Source organism: Austrofundulus limnaeus, unplaced genomic scaffold, assembly GCF_001266775.1.
Source record: "Austrofundulus limnaeus strain Quisiro unplaced genomic scaffold, Austrofundulus_limnaeus-1.0 Scaffold253, whole genome shotgun sequence".
NCBI lineage: Eukaryota > Metazoa > Chordata > Actinopteri > Cyprinodontiformes > Rivulidae > Austrofundulus > Austrofundulus limnaeus.
Genome location: NW_013952655.1, coordinates 489972 through 504612, shown reverse-complemented (window position 1 = coordinate 504612; position 14641 = coordinate 489972). Strand labels below are relative to the sequence as shown.

The following is a 14641-nucleotide window of genomic DNA, read 5'->3' as shown; positions in this document are numbered from 1 at the left end:
CCGTTTAGGGGTAGATTTCCCCTGGAACACAGCAGCATGCAGCCAAAACAAACTCCAGCCGATGGTTTGCCTCTGGCCTCCCGTTTCTCTGGTCTGCTTTTAGACAGCAGCCCACAGACTCTCACTGCTTGAAGGAGGAGGGGTGAAGCAGTCTTTTYAACCCTCCCACCGACTATAAGACCAGAAGCTGACTTAAACACTCAGACCGCACACACATGTGGAGTGAAAAGGCAGAGGGAAAAAAGGACAAGGGAGGAGACAGAAAGCAAAAGAGCATGAAGCTACCGGCAAAGAACTGTTTTTGTTAGTTTAGCTTAGAGTGAAAGAGGCAACAAGAGAAACAATTGACAACATTCAAGGAAGCAACGAAACAAAACTGAAGTTTTGATTTTGAGTATTTCTAAAACTTGTTTCAAAAAGGGGAAGTGAAGAATCACCAGCTCTTTTGGATGTTTTTGTGAAGATCATCTGAGCACMTCAAGAACTTGGAATCGGAAACCACCTCTGACTGCAGAGCTGAGGTTAGGCTGATTAGACCACAACTTTAAGATCAGCTTGCTGATGCTTCAGTCTTATTGAGTGAGACTCCAAAAGAACTGTCTGATACACTTGGGAAACACTACAAGTGTACCTCTAGAGTAGGGTGTAACCGCATCTTCTGCTTCCAAACATCATCGGCAGAATCCCAGCAACTAATATAATTTTTCAAAGGAGAAAAGCAACTGGTCGTCACTCTGAAGATGACATTTGCCATGTTACGTACAGTCCCTCCTGCAGGACGCTTCTTGTATGGAGATATTGCCCTCCTTTCAGAAGATGATGATGAGAATGGCAGCGAAGGCTCAGGCTCCGAAGAGCGCACCACCAATTCCTCCACATCCTTTTGTTTGTCCTCATCATCCCAGTCTGCCTTTCACATAAAGGTAAACAGAAAGAGGAAGATGTGTGGGGGTGGAGGGCTGGGCATAGCTAGCATAGGGGCAAGGCTGGGCCCCACAGGGTCATCTCCTCCTGGGGAAATTCGACAGAGGACCGCAGCTAATGCACGTGAGAGAGACCGAACAAATTCGGTCAACACTGCATTCACAGCTTTGCGAACGCTCATCCCCACTGAGCCTGCAGACAGGTACACACATCCTTTGATTTGGTCTCATGCACCACAGCTCACTTTGTCTTATTAAGAGAAAAGAAAATGCTATTAGAAGAGCTCATACACAGATTTACTAGAAACCATATCCAACATCTGTGTTTTCTTGATTGCAGGAAGCTATCGAAGATTGAGACGTTACGCTTGGCCAGCAGCTACATCAGTCATCTGGGGAACGTGTTGCTTCTGGGTGAAGGGCTTCATGACGGACAGCCATGTCATGCACCCTCGCCACCATTCTTCCATGTTAGCTCCTCCCCCAGTCAAGGATCCGACCAATCATCTCAGCCCAAGCACATCTGTACCTTCTGCCTCAGCAACCAGAGAAAAATGGTGAGCTGGAAAACATCAGGTTGGACCAAAATCAGTGTAAAAAGGCAAAACAAAAACAATGTTCTATATAAAGCATTGTCATAAAAGCTTTTGAATAGTTAGAAGTGATGTAATATTAAAAGTAAAAAATAGAACGGGTTAATCTATGGCGATTTGGGTTAGTATTAAGATAAAAGCTGGCCTGAGATCAGTGACTGTGTATAAAAACTTGACTGACACTGAGGGTCTGTAAAAGTGCAACCTCTTTTAGAGACCATTTTCAGGGTGAAGCATGATTTATTGTGCTGTTGGGGGCTGGTTTTACTTGAGCAGCTGGCTTAAAAGTTTAAGATGGTTTCTAAAATTTGCTGCAAACTACAGTCCATACACATGGTTATTATTAGTTTCCTGTCAGATGAGCTAAAAAAAAGTTGTCTGAAAGTATGCGGTCTTTTTTCACATAATTTTAGAGGTTACATTGTTTTCTCTTTTATTTAATTTTTTATTTTTTAAATGGTTGATATAAACTTGGAGCAGTTTGAAATCTATCTGAAGGGATTTAATTTAAAGGTGATTTTTACCTGCTAAAGGACTAGAGGGCTGTTTTTTTGTACATTTTCAGACATTTACTGTTGTTTAACCTAACACGGGTCAAGGACACTAATCACGCTCAGGAGGTAGGGACGAGAGTCTGATGGGACTTCAGGTTGCTGCAGTTTAAACTTGAAACTCTTCACCTTTCCGTTTCAACTAAAAAAACACCTAGAATAAAAAGCAAAACATCTTTAAAACATATTAACAAAGTATACACCAAAACTGAAATCTTTTTGCAACTAAATGACTGCTCTTATTTGATTGATTYGGTACAATTGACGTAATCGAGAACAGTCTCGTAAGAAAGCCAGCAGCCTGACRAAAGATGACAAAAAAAGAAAAAGAAAAAAAGAATGGCCATCAGCTGAGTGAAATTCAGTATCTATGTGCCTAATTTGGATTTTAACAAACAGCACAGAGAGTGACAGAGGGTTGACGTCCACTCACCGTTTTCCTCTGCAGTCATAGCTGCTGCCCATTTAGCAGGATTTACGAGAAGGGAGCTGACATCTGACAGACTCCCCCGTTACTCCAGTGAAAGCTAACACCACTCCCAAGTGTCTAAACCCAGAGACCCTTCAGCTGAGGAATAACCTGAGTCTCAACAGGATGACCCCCCCCCCACACACACACACACACACACACACTTTATTCCCCTGCCTGCATCCCTTCTGAACTTGAGCAAGTGAAAGTCTAGACTTCCTCAGTGTCTTAACTGGTCTGAAAATCCTCTTTTTCTTACTCCTCTGTCTCCCATCCTTTTTACTTCTGTCTCTCCTCTCTGACACCCTCACTTACTTTATATCCTCTTCTCTTTTCACCCACACCTTCCCCTGTTTTATCCTTTCCCACACCGTTTCTCTGCACATCGATGAGCCTGATGTGAGTCAGAGCTGCTAGGAAGACATTTAGAGCACCACTCAGGATTTACTATCACTATCCGCAGCACAGCATGCTGCATAAAAAGTCTCACTGCTCTCCTGTGTGAGGTACTTATTGGTTATCCCTTCAATGTCTCATGAAACAAAAAGCTGAGGACACTTGAGATGAGTTACTCCAGAAATGTTCAAATGTACATACAGAGCAGTAAATCATTTAAAGAATAAAGTGCAGATGTACCTTTACAACTTCTATATTAATATACTTTTTTATACTAAAAAAATCATATTACTAATATTAGTATTGACGTATAAACTGCATAAMCCCCAATGACTTCATGCATGCAATTTCTCTTCGCTTTGCTGTGCAGTTCACCACCATTCGTTTCCAGCCCAGTTTATGGTGCAGCCGCTTCGCTCTGGTGCGAAGCACAGAGGAGGTTCGTGAAGCGTGTGCAGGAAATGCGAGATCGCACAATAAATCTTGAGATAAATGTGGAAGTCAGAGCAAAAGAATTAATTCTGTGTCAGTCTTCACAAAACCTTATGAGTGTGCAAAAACTTTATAAGTAACAAATTTAGGTTCGGTCATATAAAGCAGATTTTTCTGTGATTTTCCTGTTTAAACTTTGATGTTTCTAAGAGTTGAACTACAGAGCTCCAAAAAGAGCAAGGTCTTTTTCACTCCTTCTGTCARAACCTCACTGTCTATAAAAATACTGCTTTTTTATGTCATAAGATGAACTGCTAAAATACCTTTTTCCAAAGGAGCAGCACGATTCAAAGTAGAATCTGGTTTGTTTTAGCAAAGCTAAAGGGGGTGTAAATGAATAAAAATTGTCAACAAAAAAGCAATATGGGAGCTTCAATGATTGTACACTGAAACCCTTTATAATTAGCCATACTTAACTTGATTTAGGGTGTTTGAAATATGTGAGCCATCATATCAAAATGAGGATTAAGTCAAATTTGGTCAAAATGACCTAATTATATTTTCAGATTCTTGGCTTTAAAAGCTACATTTTGATACCTGGATCATTCTGATATCGTAATTAAATCCATATATATGACTTAATTTGTCTTGTTGGTTACAATAATGCATAATTATTTGGTCTGAATCCAAATTTTATGTCATTTTAATGAGGAATTATTGATGTCCTTATAAAGAGGAAACCTCAAATTAAATTTGAATATTGAGATTTCCCAGCTTAAAAAAATTGCTAACTCACAGGTAAAATCTCAAAATTTTAAGGCGTTTTTCCTCAAAATCAGTTTTTGTTGCTAAAAAAATGCTTCAAAATTTTGTTTTATGATTATATTTCAGATAGTTCATTCAACTGATACATTAATAAGGCTTTTATTCATTATATTTTGACAAAATGCAATTTTTGTTAACATTTTAGTCAAAACACTATATTTGCCCATTTCTCCATATACAACGTTTGGACTTATTCCTCATTTTGATGTGATGGGTCACATATATCATTAGTCTTTCATGTGAAAAAAAAAACTCCATAATTATCACACATTTATTGTTCACAAAACATGTGAACAATTGCATAGCTCAAAATAGTTTTTAAAGATAATCTCTATTTAAAAATGCAACAGAGTTGTACAATTTCATGATTTACAAACCATTTGTTGACCTAAAAAACACAAGCAGTGTCTTTTTAATAAATATCAAATGAAACTAAAATAATTGTAAATGATGAGAAGGATGGTGAATCTGGGATTATAAATATAGATAAAGCTTGCATTTCATTTTTACATTTAAATTTAAATGAAAAAAATTGTCAGACTCCAAGATTTCACCTGATGAATAGAATAGAATAGAATAGAATAGAATAGAATAGAATAGAATAGAATGTTTGGTTGGTATTCAAAGTCCAGATGGCCCATGGGAAGAAACAGTTTTTGAGTCTGTTGGTGGTCTCTTAGTGCTCCTGTACTTTCTGCTGGAGCGCAGCAGGCTGAGCGGGTGACCAGGGTGAAGGTGGTCTTTGAAGATCCTCTTTGCTCTGCAGAGACAGTAGGTGCTGGCGATGTTGTTGAGGGAGGGGAGAGGACAACCAGTTATTTTCTCCGCAGTCCGGATCACCCCCTGCAGCCTCTTCTTGTCAGCAGTGGAACCAGAGTTCCACGTAAGAATGGCTTTGCAAGCACGATCTCTGTGGTGGAGTGATAGAAAAATACCAACAGCTTAGTCTCCGAGTTGTTTCCGTCTGAGTACTTTCAAGCAGTGGAGTCGCTGCTGGGCCTTCTTAACCACCGCTGTGGTGTTGACCGAACAGGAGAGGTTTGCTGAGATGTAGGTCCCTAAGAATTTAAAGTGGGAGACCTTCCCCACGCTGTCACCGTTGATGTGGCGTGGTGCAGAGGCAGCCTTGCTCCTCCTGTAGTCTGTGACCAAAATAAACAGTCTTGTCACTAATGACATATGGACAAAAGTGTTCCTTCCTGATGGCTACATTTTTTATGGTGCTGCAGATAAAACATTAAAGTGATCTGAGCATGCTCTGCTGTCAGGTAGCTGGACTTCCAACAAGAATCCACCACAATTATATGTTTTTATAATAAGCTGAGCGCATTTACCTTCAGTCAGTAAAAGATAAAAGAGAACTTCAAAGAATTATATTTAGTGAGACTTTGTGCTATTTATATTTATTTGCCATATGATTATCACTGTCTAAGCTATGTTGTGAACCATGTGAAGAGATCTTTGCCCTGTGGATTGCCACCAGTCTCTGTGGATTAGATGCCACTAGTTGTCATACGAATATTATCTTGGCTTGGAGATCAGCAACACTTTGTTGTGTCCTTAAGCACTTTTTAAGCATTCTTTAGGGTCCACAGCTGTTTGGTGGGGATGGTGGGCTCAACAGTGAAGATTTTTTTAAACATGCCATTTAAATTGGATTATTGTGCATTGTTACAGCCTTTTCCCCAACTCTGGCTTGTATATTTTATTTTAAATTAAGGAGGGATGGGGGCAGTTCATTTCTGCCAGTGGTATTGATTGTATAAATGTCGAGATGGTGACGGCACGGTTTTTCCAACATCAGGCTTGTACGACAAAATGCTAATTTGGACAATTTAAGGGAAACTCTTGGTTTGGAAACTAAATAAAACCCTAACAAATGTATAATTACAATGACTGATCAATAGCGTGGTTGCTGTAAAGAGACCACTGTTATTTTTGAAATAGTACACTTTACAGGAGTTTTAGGATGCAGATTAAACAATTCTGACTTGATGGGTTTATTTATTTGGAATTTTATAAAATTAGGCAGAGATGTCTAATGCTACTGATACAGCAGACACAGCATGACGTATCTGACTTCTAATATTAGCAGCTGTAATTGATGCTTTGCCTGCTGTAAAACTGATATTTGTGATAGAAAAAAAGGTGGTCCACATCTGAATTAAATTTTTTTGTCTGTTTGTGTAGAGGCACTTGCCTGTTAATCACATATTTTCTGTGTAAAATAATAAGATAGGCTTGAATAAAACATTCAAAGTGATTTTTTTACATGCTTTTAGCTCACAGAGTTCATCGGCAAACACAAAATCATTCCCCCTTGCTGGCTCTCTGTGTCTGGAAGTCATTGGCATAACAGAGCAGAGCAACGAATGAGCTAATTGTTCTGTAAATGATTTATCCTCTGCTGAGGCAGTGCAACCAGGGTTTAATTCAGCAGCTGCTATTAGAAACACATTGACATTGGGCTTTGATGGTGATGTTAAAGGAGTCTGGAAACTGCTTTCTGTGAAACGCCCTCTTTGCTTACATTCACACCTCTACAAATGACACACATATGTATACAGCTTTTTCACAGTCCACAACAGTCTCTGAGACGTTTGTCAAAAGCGTTCCTCGTTTTAAACCAGACAGTAGCTCATTCTTCCATCTTAACCCGCATGAGCAGCTTGTGTATAATTACTTGGTGTAAGACCTCTGGATTGTGACTCTGCTTTCAACACTTTCTCAAACTGATGGTGTGCAAGTACTTGTGGAACCAAAGATGAAGACAGAGAGAAAAAGAAAGCCAACAAGTCAGTGGGATAATCAACTCAGCTATTTATTCTCAAGTTTAGACAGTTTGGTTTTAGACTGAAACCATGCTTCACTTCTTTATGGAGGGTAAATGAGGCACGAACCTAAAGAGAATTTAAACAAAGGCTATGTGCAGAAGAACACGAATGACTGCATTTTTTTTCTGTTATTTTGATGTTTGTCTGTTGGAAAAAGCATTACACTTCTTTGGAACATGAACTTGACATATTAAAAATATTAATTTTCTGTTGTTTAATGAAAAAACTTGGGTTTCCTATGGTTGCGTTATTACCATGTAAATGTAGATGTCTCTTAAAGCGATAATTATTTGTTAAAGCTGTTGTTTTTTTTTTTCATTATATTTATGTCAGTTCACTAGCTACGAACACACAGACAAACCCAGTGGTCACAGGGAGGCAGGATCTTAATTATTTTGGCTTTGAGCATCAACGTGCATCTCAACTAATGAGAGCCTTTGTTGTTGGGCTGTGCAGCGCTCACAATACCCGCATAGCACAAGCAGAAACAAGGAGGAAGTCACCAGACTTTATGGGCATTTTTTATTTTAACTCTTTAAAAAAAGTTTTTTGCAAGCACTGCAATATTGAATTGACTTACCACTGAAGTACTTTGAGCCTGAAATATCCCTTTAATGTATTACCACAGTTACAAACAGAAGAAGGTTCTGCAGACGAGGCTGATCTGTGTTTGGGAGAAAAAAAAAGATAGGTTTGCCTTATTGGTTTAAAGTTCTTGAAAATGTGTTGAACCTTTTTTTTCTAAATAAAATAGTACCTGAAAATTATTTAAACATCTTTGAGTAATAATTAAATTTTGTACTTAATAATCAAGATTTCAACAAGTTATTCTAAATGAGTAGCTACATGTGGAACAAAAGATAGATAATGCAATCTGAGTTTTCAGCGCTTAAAAGAAAATAAGCAATAAAGGATCAGGAATAGAAATATAACAAAAAAAACATAAAAGGAAAAATGTTCATAGTGTGCAGCACATGGACTGTATTGCAACATTTATACGTACACTTTCTGCCATAGTAGAGGAATAGTTCCTAATTAAAACTGTGATTAATTGTGACTAACTGAAAAAAATATCTTGAGCCTCGTCACAATTAAAAATTGTTATCTATGCCCAGCACTACTTAAAAGATTTGTGTTTCATGAACATTGCCTGTAATTTAAGCCATGCTAAATATATACATCAAAGTTAGCTTATATGATGCAGCCCRTTTTTAAATATATTCTCCCCCACGTTTAGTGTGTTGTGCATGTGTCTGGTTTATGTATGACTGTGAGCATTTAAGGCTGGACTTGTCTGTATATTTTCAGCACAGATGGAAGCAGTTAAATCCTAACTCAACACTAAAAGAAGAAATAGGGTCAGATAACAAAATCTATTAGCAAAACTCACTTTCTGTTGTCATTTGGTCTTCGGAGATGGAGCTGCTCGCAGGGCAAATTGAAATGCAAACACAGAATTCTGATCCCAGAAAAGACACCTATAATACATCAAACAAAGGCAAAAGTTGGTTTTAATTATAATGTTTTTAAAATCAATACCTGATGACCTAATGAAAGGCTGAGAGGACATCTCAGTACAGATGATTAAGTGATGCATAATGAAAAAGTCATCTTGGGTGAGAGAAAATTATGTTCGGCTACAAATTAGACCGTAAAATGTGGGGATAATTAATTACATGTGTAGAAGACATTTTTAAGGAATCAGGTGTTTGTCAGGGGTTGTAAGGACACATATTAACCAGCCACAGTGAACATTAACAATCTCAGGCCACATAATCGCACACTTCACTGATTTAAAACAACTAATGTGTTATTCTTTTAATTGATGACTGTTTATAAGCATAATCACAGCATAAATAAGCCACCAAAGGTTCTGAAACAGACCTAAATATTTTTCACATTATACTTTAAAAGGATATGACCAGTTCTCATTTCATGGTTAAATACCAAAGTACTTACACAAAAAGGAGGCCTGTGCCCAAAGTGGAATTGTTTTTTCCAACTAGTCAGTTCTGTCCTCGTGCAGCCAGAGCCTAAATTAGATGTTTTTATTTGACAGACCAAGCTTAGAACCAGGGGAAAAAAGACTACATGGAAAATCTACTGTTATAGGTTAAAAATCAGCTGGATTGCGGTTCAGAAGAAAGGAGAGAAAAAATTGTGAATTGATGATATTCTGAAGAGAGTTCCTGCTGTCTTTGCTTTCTCTGTAATAAAATAACAATTTTGTCTTAGTGTGGTAAAATTTTCGGGCATCATGCATTAATCCTATTGGTATTGGAGAACCCCCCCCCACCCCTGGGATAGTAAGTGCTATGTCAATGTGTGTGCATTTAGAACAAGAGAAGAAAAGCAAAGATGTCACCTGACCGTGACCTATTAGTCTTTAGTAGATTGTTTWGACTACCAGGCCATCCCTAAAGTTCCCTACAACCCCCTCCTTGTTATGACTGAAGCTGTTAAAACTCAGCCGCTCCAGCCACAGCTGTGCTTCCAAACTGTCGCAGAGCTCACATTGATTCAGATGGGATGACTCTTAATTTGATGTAATTTGATCAATTACCCCATTTTTTTACACTTAGGTTTTAGGTAAAAATGTACATGTATCTCGTTTCCCTGACCTCAAGTACTTCCATTGATAAATGGCTCCAATTTTCCACAGCTCTTTCCAACAAACACCGGAGAGAACGGCTGCACTTGTTTTTTCCAGCTGTTGGTTTAATAGTTTGTGTTAGGAGCAAGTACCATAACAGCAGTGCTATGGTCAGGCCAAAGTTTCTCAGGCTGTTAAAATCATTCTCACACAAAAAAGTGGTTTATTTTTTAGATAGGGGCACAACAATGTTGTATGCAGATTAAAATCTTTCCTAAATAAATGACCACCACTTCATTTAGATCCTTGATCCATTGTCACTTTACACAAATTTACACTGCATCCGCCCTTTTCTGGCACAACCGCAGCAGTATAAAAATATMATCATTATACTCAATGAGAACATTTACACTGCATCCACGGGGTGGCGGTGCACACATGACCAAAATCTGATTCAATCCTACTTTGTCGTATTATGTAGGAAGTACGGAGTCCAACTCCCACTCTGTAGGAGTCCAACTTACTGCTGGCAATGCAAACCAAACTCTTGCACCGCTTATATAGGGGCTGAATGACCAGTAACGATGGACCCCATACACACATAGCACCCCCACAGTGTACTTCAAGGAACACTGTCAATTTTCTTCTCCAAGTCCACAAAACACATGTAGACTGGATTAGCAAATTCCCATGACCTCTCAAGGACCCTGGTGAGGGTAAAGAGTTGATCCAGTGCTCCACGGCCAGGATGGAACCCGCATTGTTCTTCCAGAATCTAAGGTTTGACTRTTGATCAGCGTCTCCTCTTCAGTACCCCTGAAAAATCCTTACCAGGGAGGCTAAGAAGAGTGATGCTCCTGTAATTGGAGCACACCCTCCGGTCTGCCAGCCCAGTGGCACTACCCCAATATCCATGGAAATGTTGCAAAGGCGTGTCAGCCCCACATCATCCAGAGTCTTGAGGAAACCAGGGCAGATCTCATCCACCACTGGAGCCCTGCCACCATGGAGCTTTTTAGCGACCTCAGCCCCAGTCATGGATGGATCAACCCCAAAGACATGTGACTCTGCTTCCTCCATACAAGATATGCCAGTGGGATTGAGAAGGCCCGAGAAGTATTCCTTCCACCTTCCAACGACATCACTGGTTGAGGTGAACATTGACCTATGGTGTCCTGGTGTCACACGCGCTTATGGACAACCTTACATTTGAACATGGTGTTCGTGATGAACAAACTGTTACTAGCACATAAGTCCTACAACAGAACACCATTCATCTTGAGATCAGAGATGCCATTCCTCCCAATCATGCCTCTCCAGGTCACCCTGTCATTATCCACGTGGGCATTAACCCACGTCCAGGCAATGGACACAGAGTTCCTTGGTGTTTTATGTCCATATGAGTTGGTTGAACCATTCTTTGTCTGGCTTGTCACTTAGAAAAAATTTGTCATGGGAGACCCTACCAGGGGCAATCAAAATTGCCCTTGACAGCATAGCTCCTAGGATCATTCATTAAACATACTGTATATACTGTCAAAATGTATCATTCTGTATGGGAAGCGGAGGGCAACATGCAGCATGCTGCATACACTATGCAGAGTTTGTTCTGCATTGCTGGTAGTAAGTCAGACTCATTTCCAGTGAGAGTTGGACTCTGCCAAGGTTGCCCTTTGTCACAGATTCTGTTCATAACTTTTATGGACAGAATTTCTAGGTGCAGCCAAAGTGTTGAGGGAACCCGTTTTGGTGACCTTAGAATTGCATCTCTGCTTTTTGTGGATGATATGGTCCTATTGGCTTCAGCAGATAATGAACACCAGCTTTCACTGGAGCGGTTCACAGCCAAATGTGAAGCGACTGGGATGAGGATCAGTGCCTCCAAATCCGAGACCATGGTCTTGAATTGGAAAAGGGTAGGGTACCTCCTCCAGGTTGGAGAAGAGGTCCTGCCCCAAGTGGAGGAATTTAAGTATCTTGGGGCCTTGTTCACAAATCAGGGAAGAATGGAGTGGGAGATCGACATATGGATTGGTGCTGCATCTGCACTGCACTAATCCATCATGATRATTTACCGGTCAGTCTACGTTCCTACCCTCATCTATGGTCACAAGCTTTGAGTAGTGACCAAAAGAACAAGATCACGGATACAAGCGGCTGAAATGAGTTTCCTCCACAGGGTGTCTGGGCTCTCCCTTAGAGATGGGGTGAGCATCTCGGTCATCCAGGAGGGACTTAGAGTAGAGCCGCTGCTCCTCTACATCGAGGGGAGCCAGTTGAGGTGGCTCGGGCATCTGGTTAGGATGCCTCCCTGGTGAGGTGTTCTGGGCATGTCCCACTGGGAGGAGGCCCAGAGGAAGACCCAGGACACGCTGGAGGAACTATGTTTCTTGGCTGGCCTGGGAACGTCTTGGGATTCCCCCGGATAAGCTGGCCCAAGTGGCTGAGGAGAGGGAAGTCTGAGTTTCTCTGCTTAGGCTGCTGCCCCCGCAACCCGACCTCGGATAAGTGGAAGAAAACGGATGGACAGACGTACTGTGGTTCTGCCTTCTTTTTTTCTTCTTCTGGGTTTCAGAGAGGTACTGAGCTCTGTCTTAATATGCTTTATCAAATATTTTTAACATTCTCACTCATGGTTTGACATAGTTGTTGTACAAAGCTTGACAGAGAGAGAGAGAGAGAGCAATGACATTTAACTTTTACTGGACCTTCGTAAAAGGGTGTTTAGAAGGACTGGATCAGCACCTGCATCTGAGAGTTACTTATTTCCATAAAGTGTTATTATTAATAAAATTTTATATTTGTTTTGTGACAGTATATAAAACAATGTTACACGTTTATCAAATTACCTTACAAAAGGACTGCTATAAGCCTTTTTCTGTATAGTAAATGCAGCCTTTTTGCATTTTGTGCTGTTACATATATGAACAGCTTTTGCATACATTTGCACTGAACATATTTACAGCATTATGTGGTTCATGAAAAACAAGCCAAAGATGACCTAAAGATGTCCTAAAATACAACCATGTGAAATGTTCAAAAGAGCTTTGAGTATCCTGGTTGGATAGAAAGACACCATTTACCATTACAATACTAAAAGACAATAGAAATGTTCAACAGCTGACAAATACAAAAATCCTAGCCCATGGCCTGACATGGAAAATATAGAAGATTGAACAAACACGACATTACAGTGGAAATGGGTAAACTTTCCAAACATCAGAAAAAACATTTCCCATGTGAACATGGCCACAGTCACTAAATTGTGAGAAATAAAACTGCAGAAATGTATTTTAATTGTGAATAAATGTTAGTTTATTCACAGTTACAAACATAAATATAAGTTAAGGGAGATTTCAGTAGAAATTTGTRCAATACTTCTTTACAAATTTATGTCTTCCAACTTGCCACCATTTGTTGCAGTCAGTGAGATACATGGTTAAAAGGCTTTCTCAGCTTCCACAGTTTTTAATCTTCATGTCTACCTCTGAAAATCCTGATAAGCGCTGTTTGTTTGTCTTTCAGAACAAAGACAGAGACAGGAAGACGACCATCCGAAGCTAGCAACGAAGACACAAACCATTCTGATAACATGTTCATCACTTTCACAGTGCTTCATGTCTGTTGCTGAAAACGACCAAGACTCATGATGCATTTTAAAGAGTTTTCAAGGATTTTTTAACACTTCCAGAACTTTTAAATAATGTTTTACTTGTTTTTTTTTTATTTTTAAACAACTTTTTCTTTGACCGTAATGAAACCATCAACATTATTTTCCAAGGACTTGCACTCTAATAATAATAATAATAATAAACAACATAAAAACCTTTAAAAACACAAGTATGAGAGACATTTTCCTGTGCTCATAGACTGGATGCTCAGAGTTTTTAAAAGAAATGGCACATGAACAAAAAAGGCAAAAATAACAACATGCTAACAATCAAAAGCTGTAAACGGATATATAAATGTATATTTATGTAACATAACAATATATAATGAAATTATGTTATTTAACAGGAATATGACGTTTGATAATTCTGTATGAAATAATGGCCATTGACTTCATTTGTAGCATTAGAAATGTATTGACTTTAGTGTTATTGGTTATTATTAATTATTTCTGAATGGAAAGCAATATGACCAATAGTGTGTGCAAATCTGGACAAAAAAATCTTAATTTTTATATCTAATTGCATTTTTGAGTATTGTCCCAGTAACTATCAGTTCCAAGTAATAAAAAAAAATATATTTTCCAGTTTGAATTTATGATGTTATTCAAACATTTTCTAAAACCAAAATGTGGGTTTGTGATACTTTTGGAGCTATGAGAAAGACAACAACGGCTGAAAATGAGATGGATGAGAGAGACCCGAGGAAGGGGGGAAACAAGGAGCAAATTAAATCTGCAGGTATGACTACTTGGACATCTGCCTCTGTCCCTTTGCTGTCCTCTTCTTTACCTTTCCATATGCTTGTTCTTTTTCCTCTTCCTTTGCTCTTCCTATCTTTTCCCTGGAGTGCCACTGGCCAAAATCTGATTGATGATGGCTTTTCCATGTGTTCAGCCTCAGACCGCTTACCTTATTCTTTTTATCCCTGTCTTTCCATCCGTCCATCCATCCATTTTGCTACATTTTTTCTACATGCATGTTTAACTTTTAAAGTGGTCTTAATCAGTAGTTCTTTTGGTTTTCTGTTGGTCTTTCATTTACTGTATATGTATATACACTGTCTGGCCAAAAAAAGTCACCACCAGAAGAAAAAGGTCACATTAATATTTCATTCGACTGCCTTTAGCTTTGATTACGGCACACATTCTCTGTGGCAATGTTTGGATAAGCTTCTGCAATGTCACAAGATTTATTTCCAAACAGTGTTGCATTAATTTTTCACCAAGATCTTGCATTGACGATGGTAGAGTCTGACCACTGCACAAAGCCTTCTCCAGCACATCCCAAAGATTCTCARYGGACTCTGTGAAGCCACTCCATGTGTGAAAATGATGTCTCATGCTCCCTGAACCAC

The 14641-nt window shown here is 39.2% G+C and overlaps 1 protein-coding gene across 1 annotated transcript; it reads left to right on the top strand.

The window, feature by feature from the left end:
• Positions 1-382: 382 nt before the first annotated feature.
• Positions 383-13871, top strand: scxa (scleraxis bHLH transcription factor a; the record flags this gene model as incomplete). Its single annotated transcript, XM_014020478.1, is given in 3 exon segments — positions 383-1126; positions 1264-1480; positions 13142-13871. Coding segments are annotated over 3 exon segments (642 nt in total). The 3' UTR covers positions 13181-13871.
• Between the last annotated feature and the right edge of the window lie 770 nt (positions 13872-14641).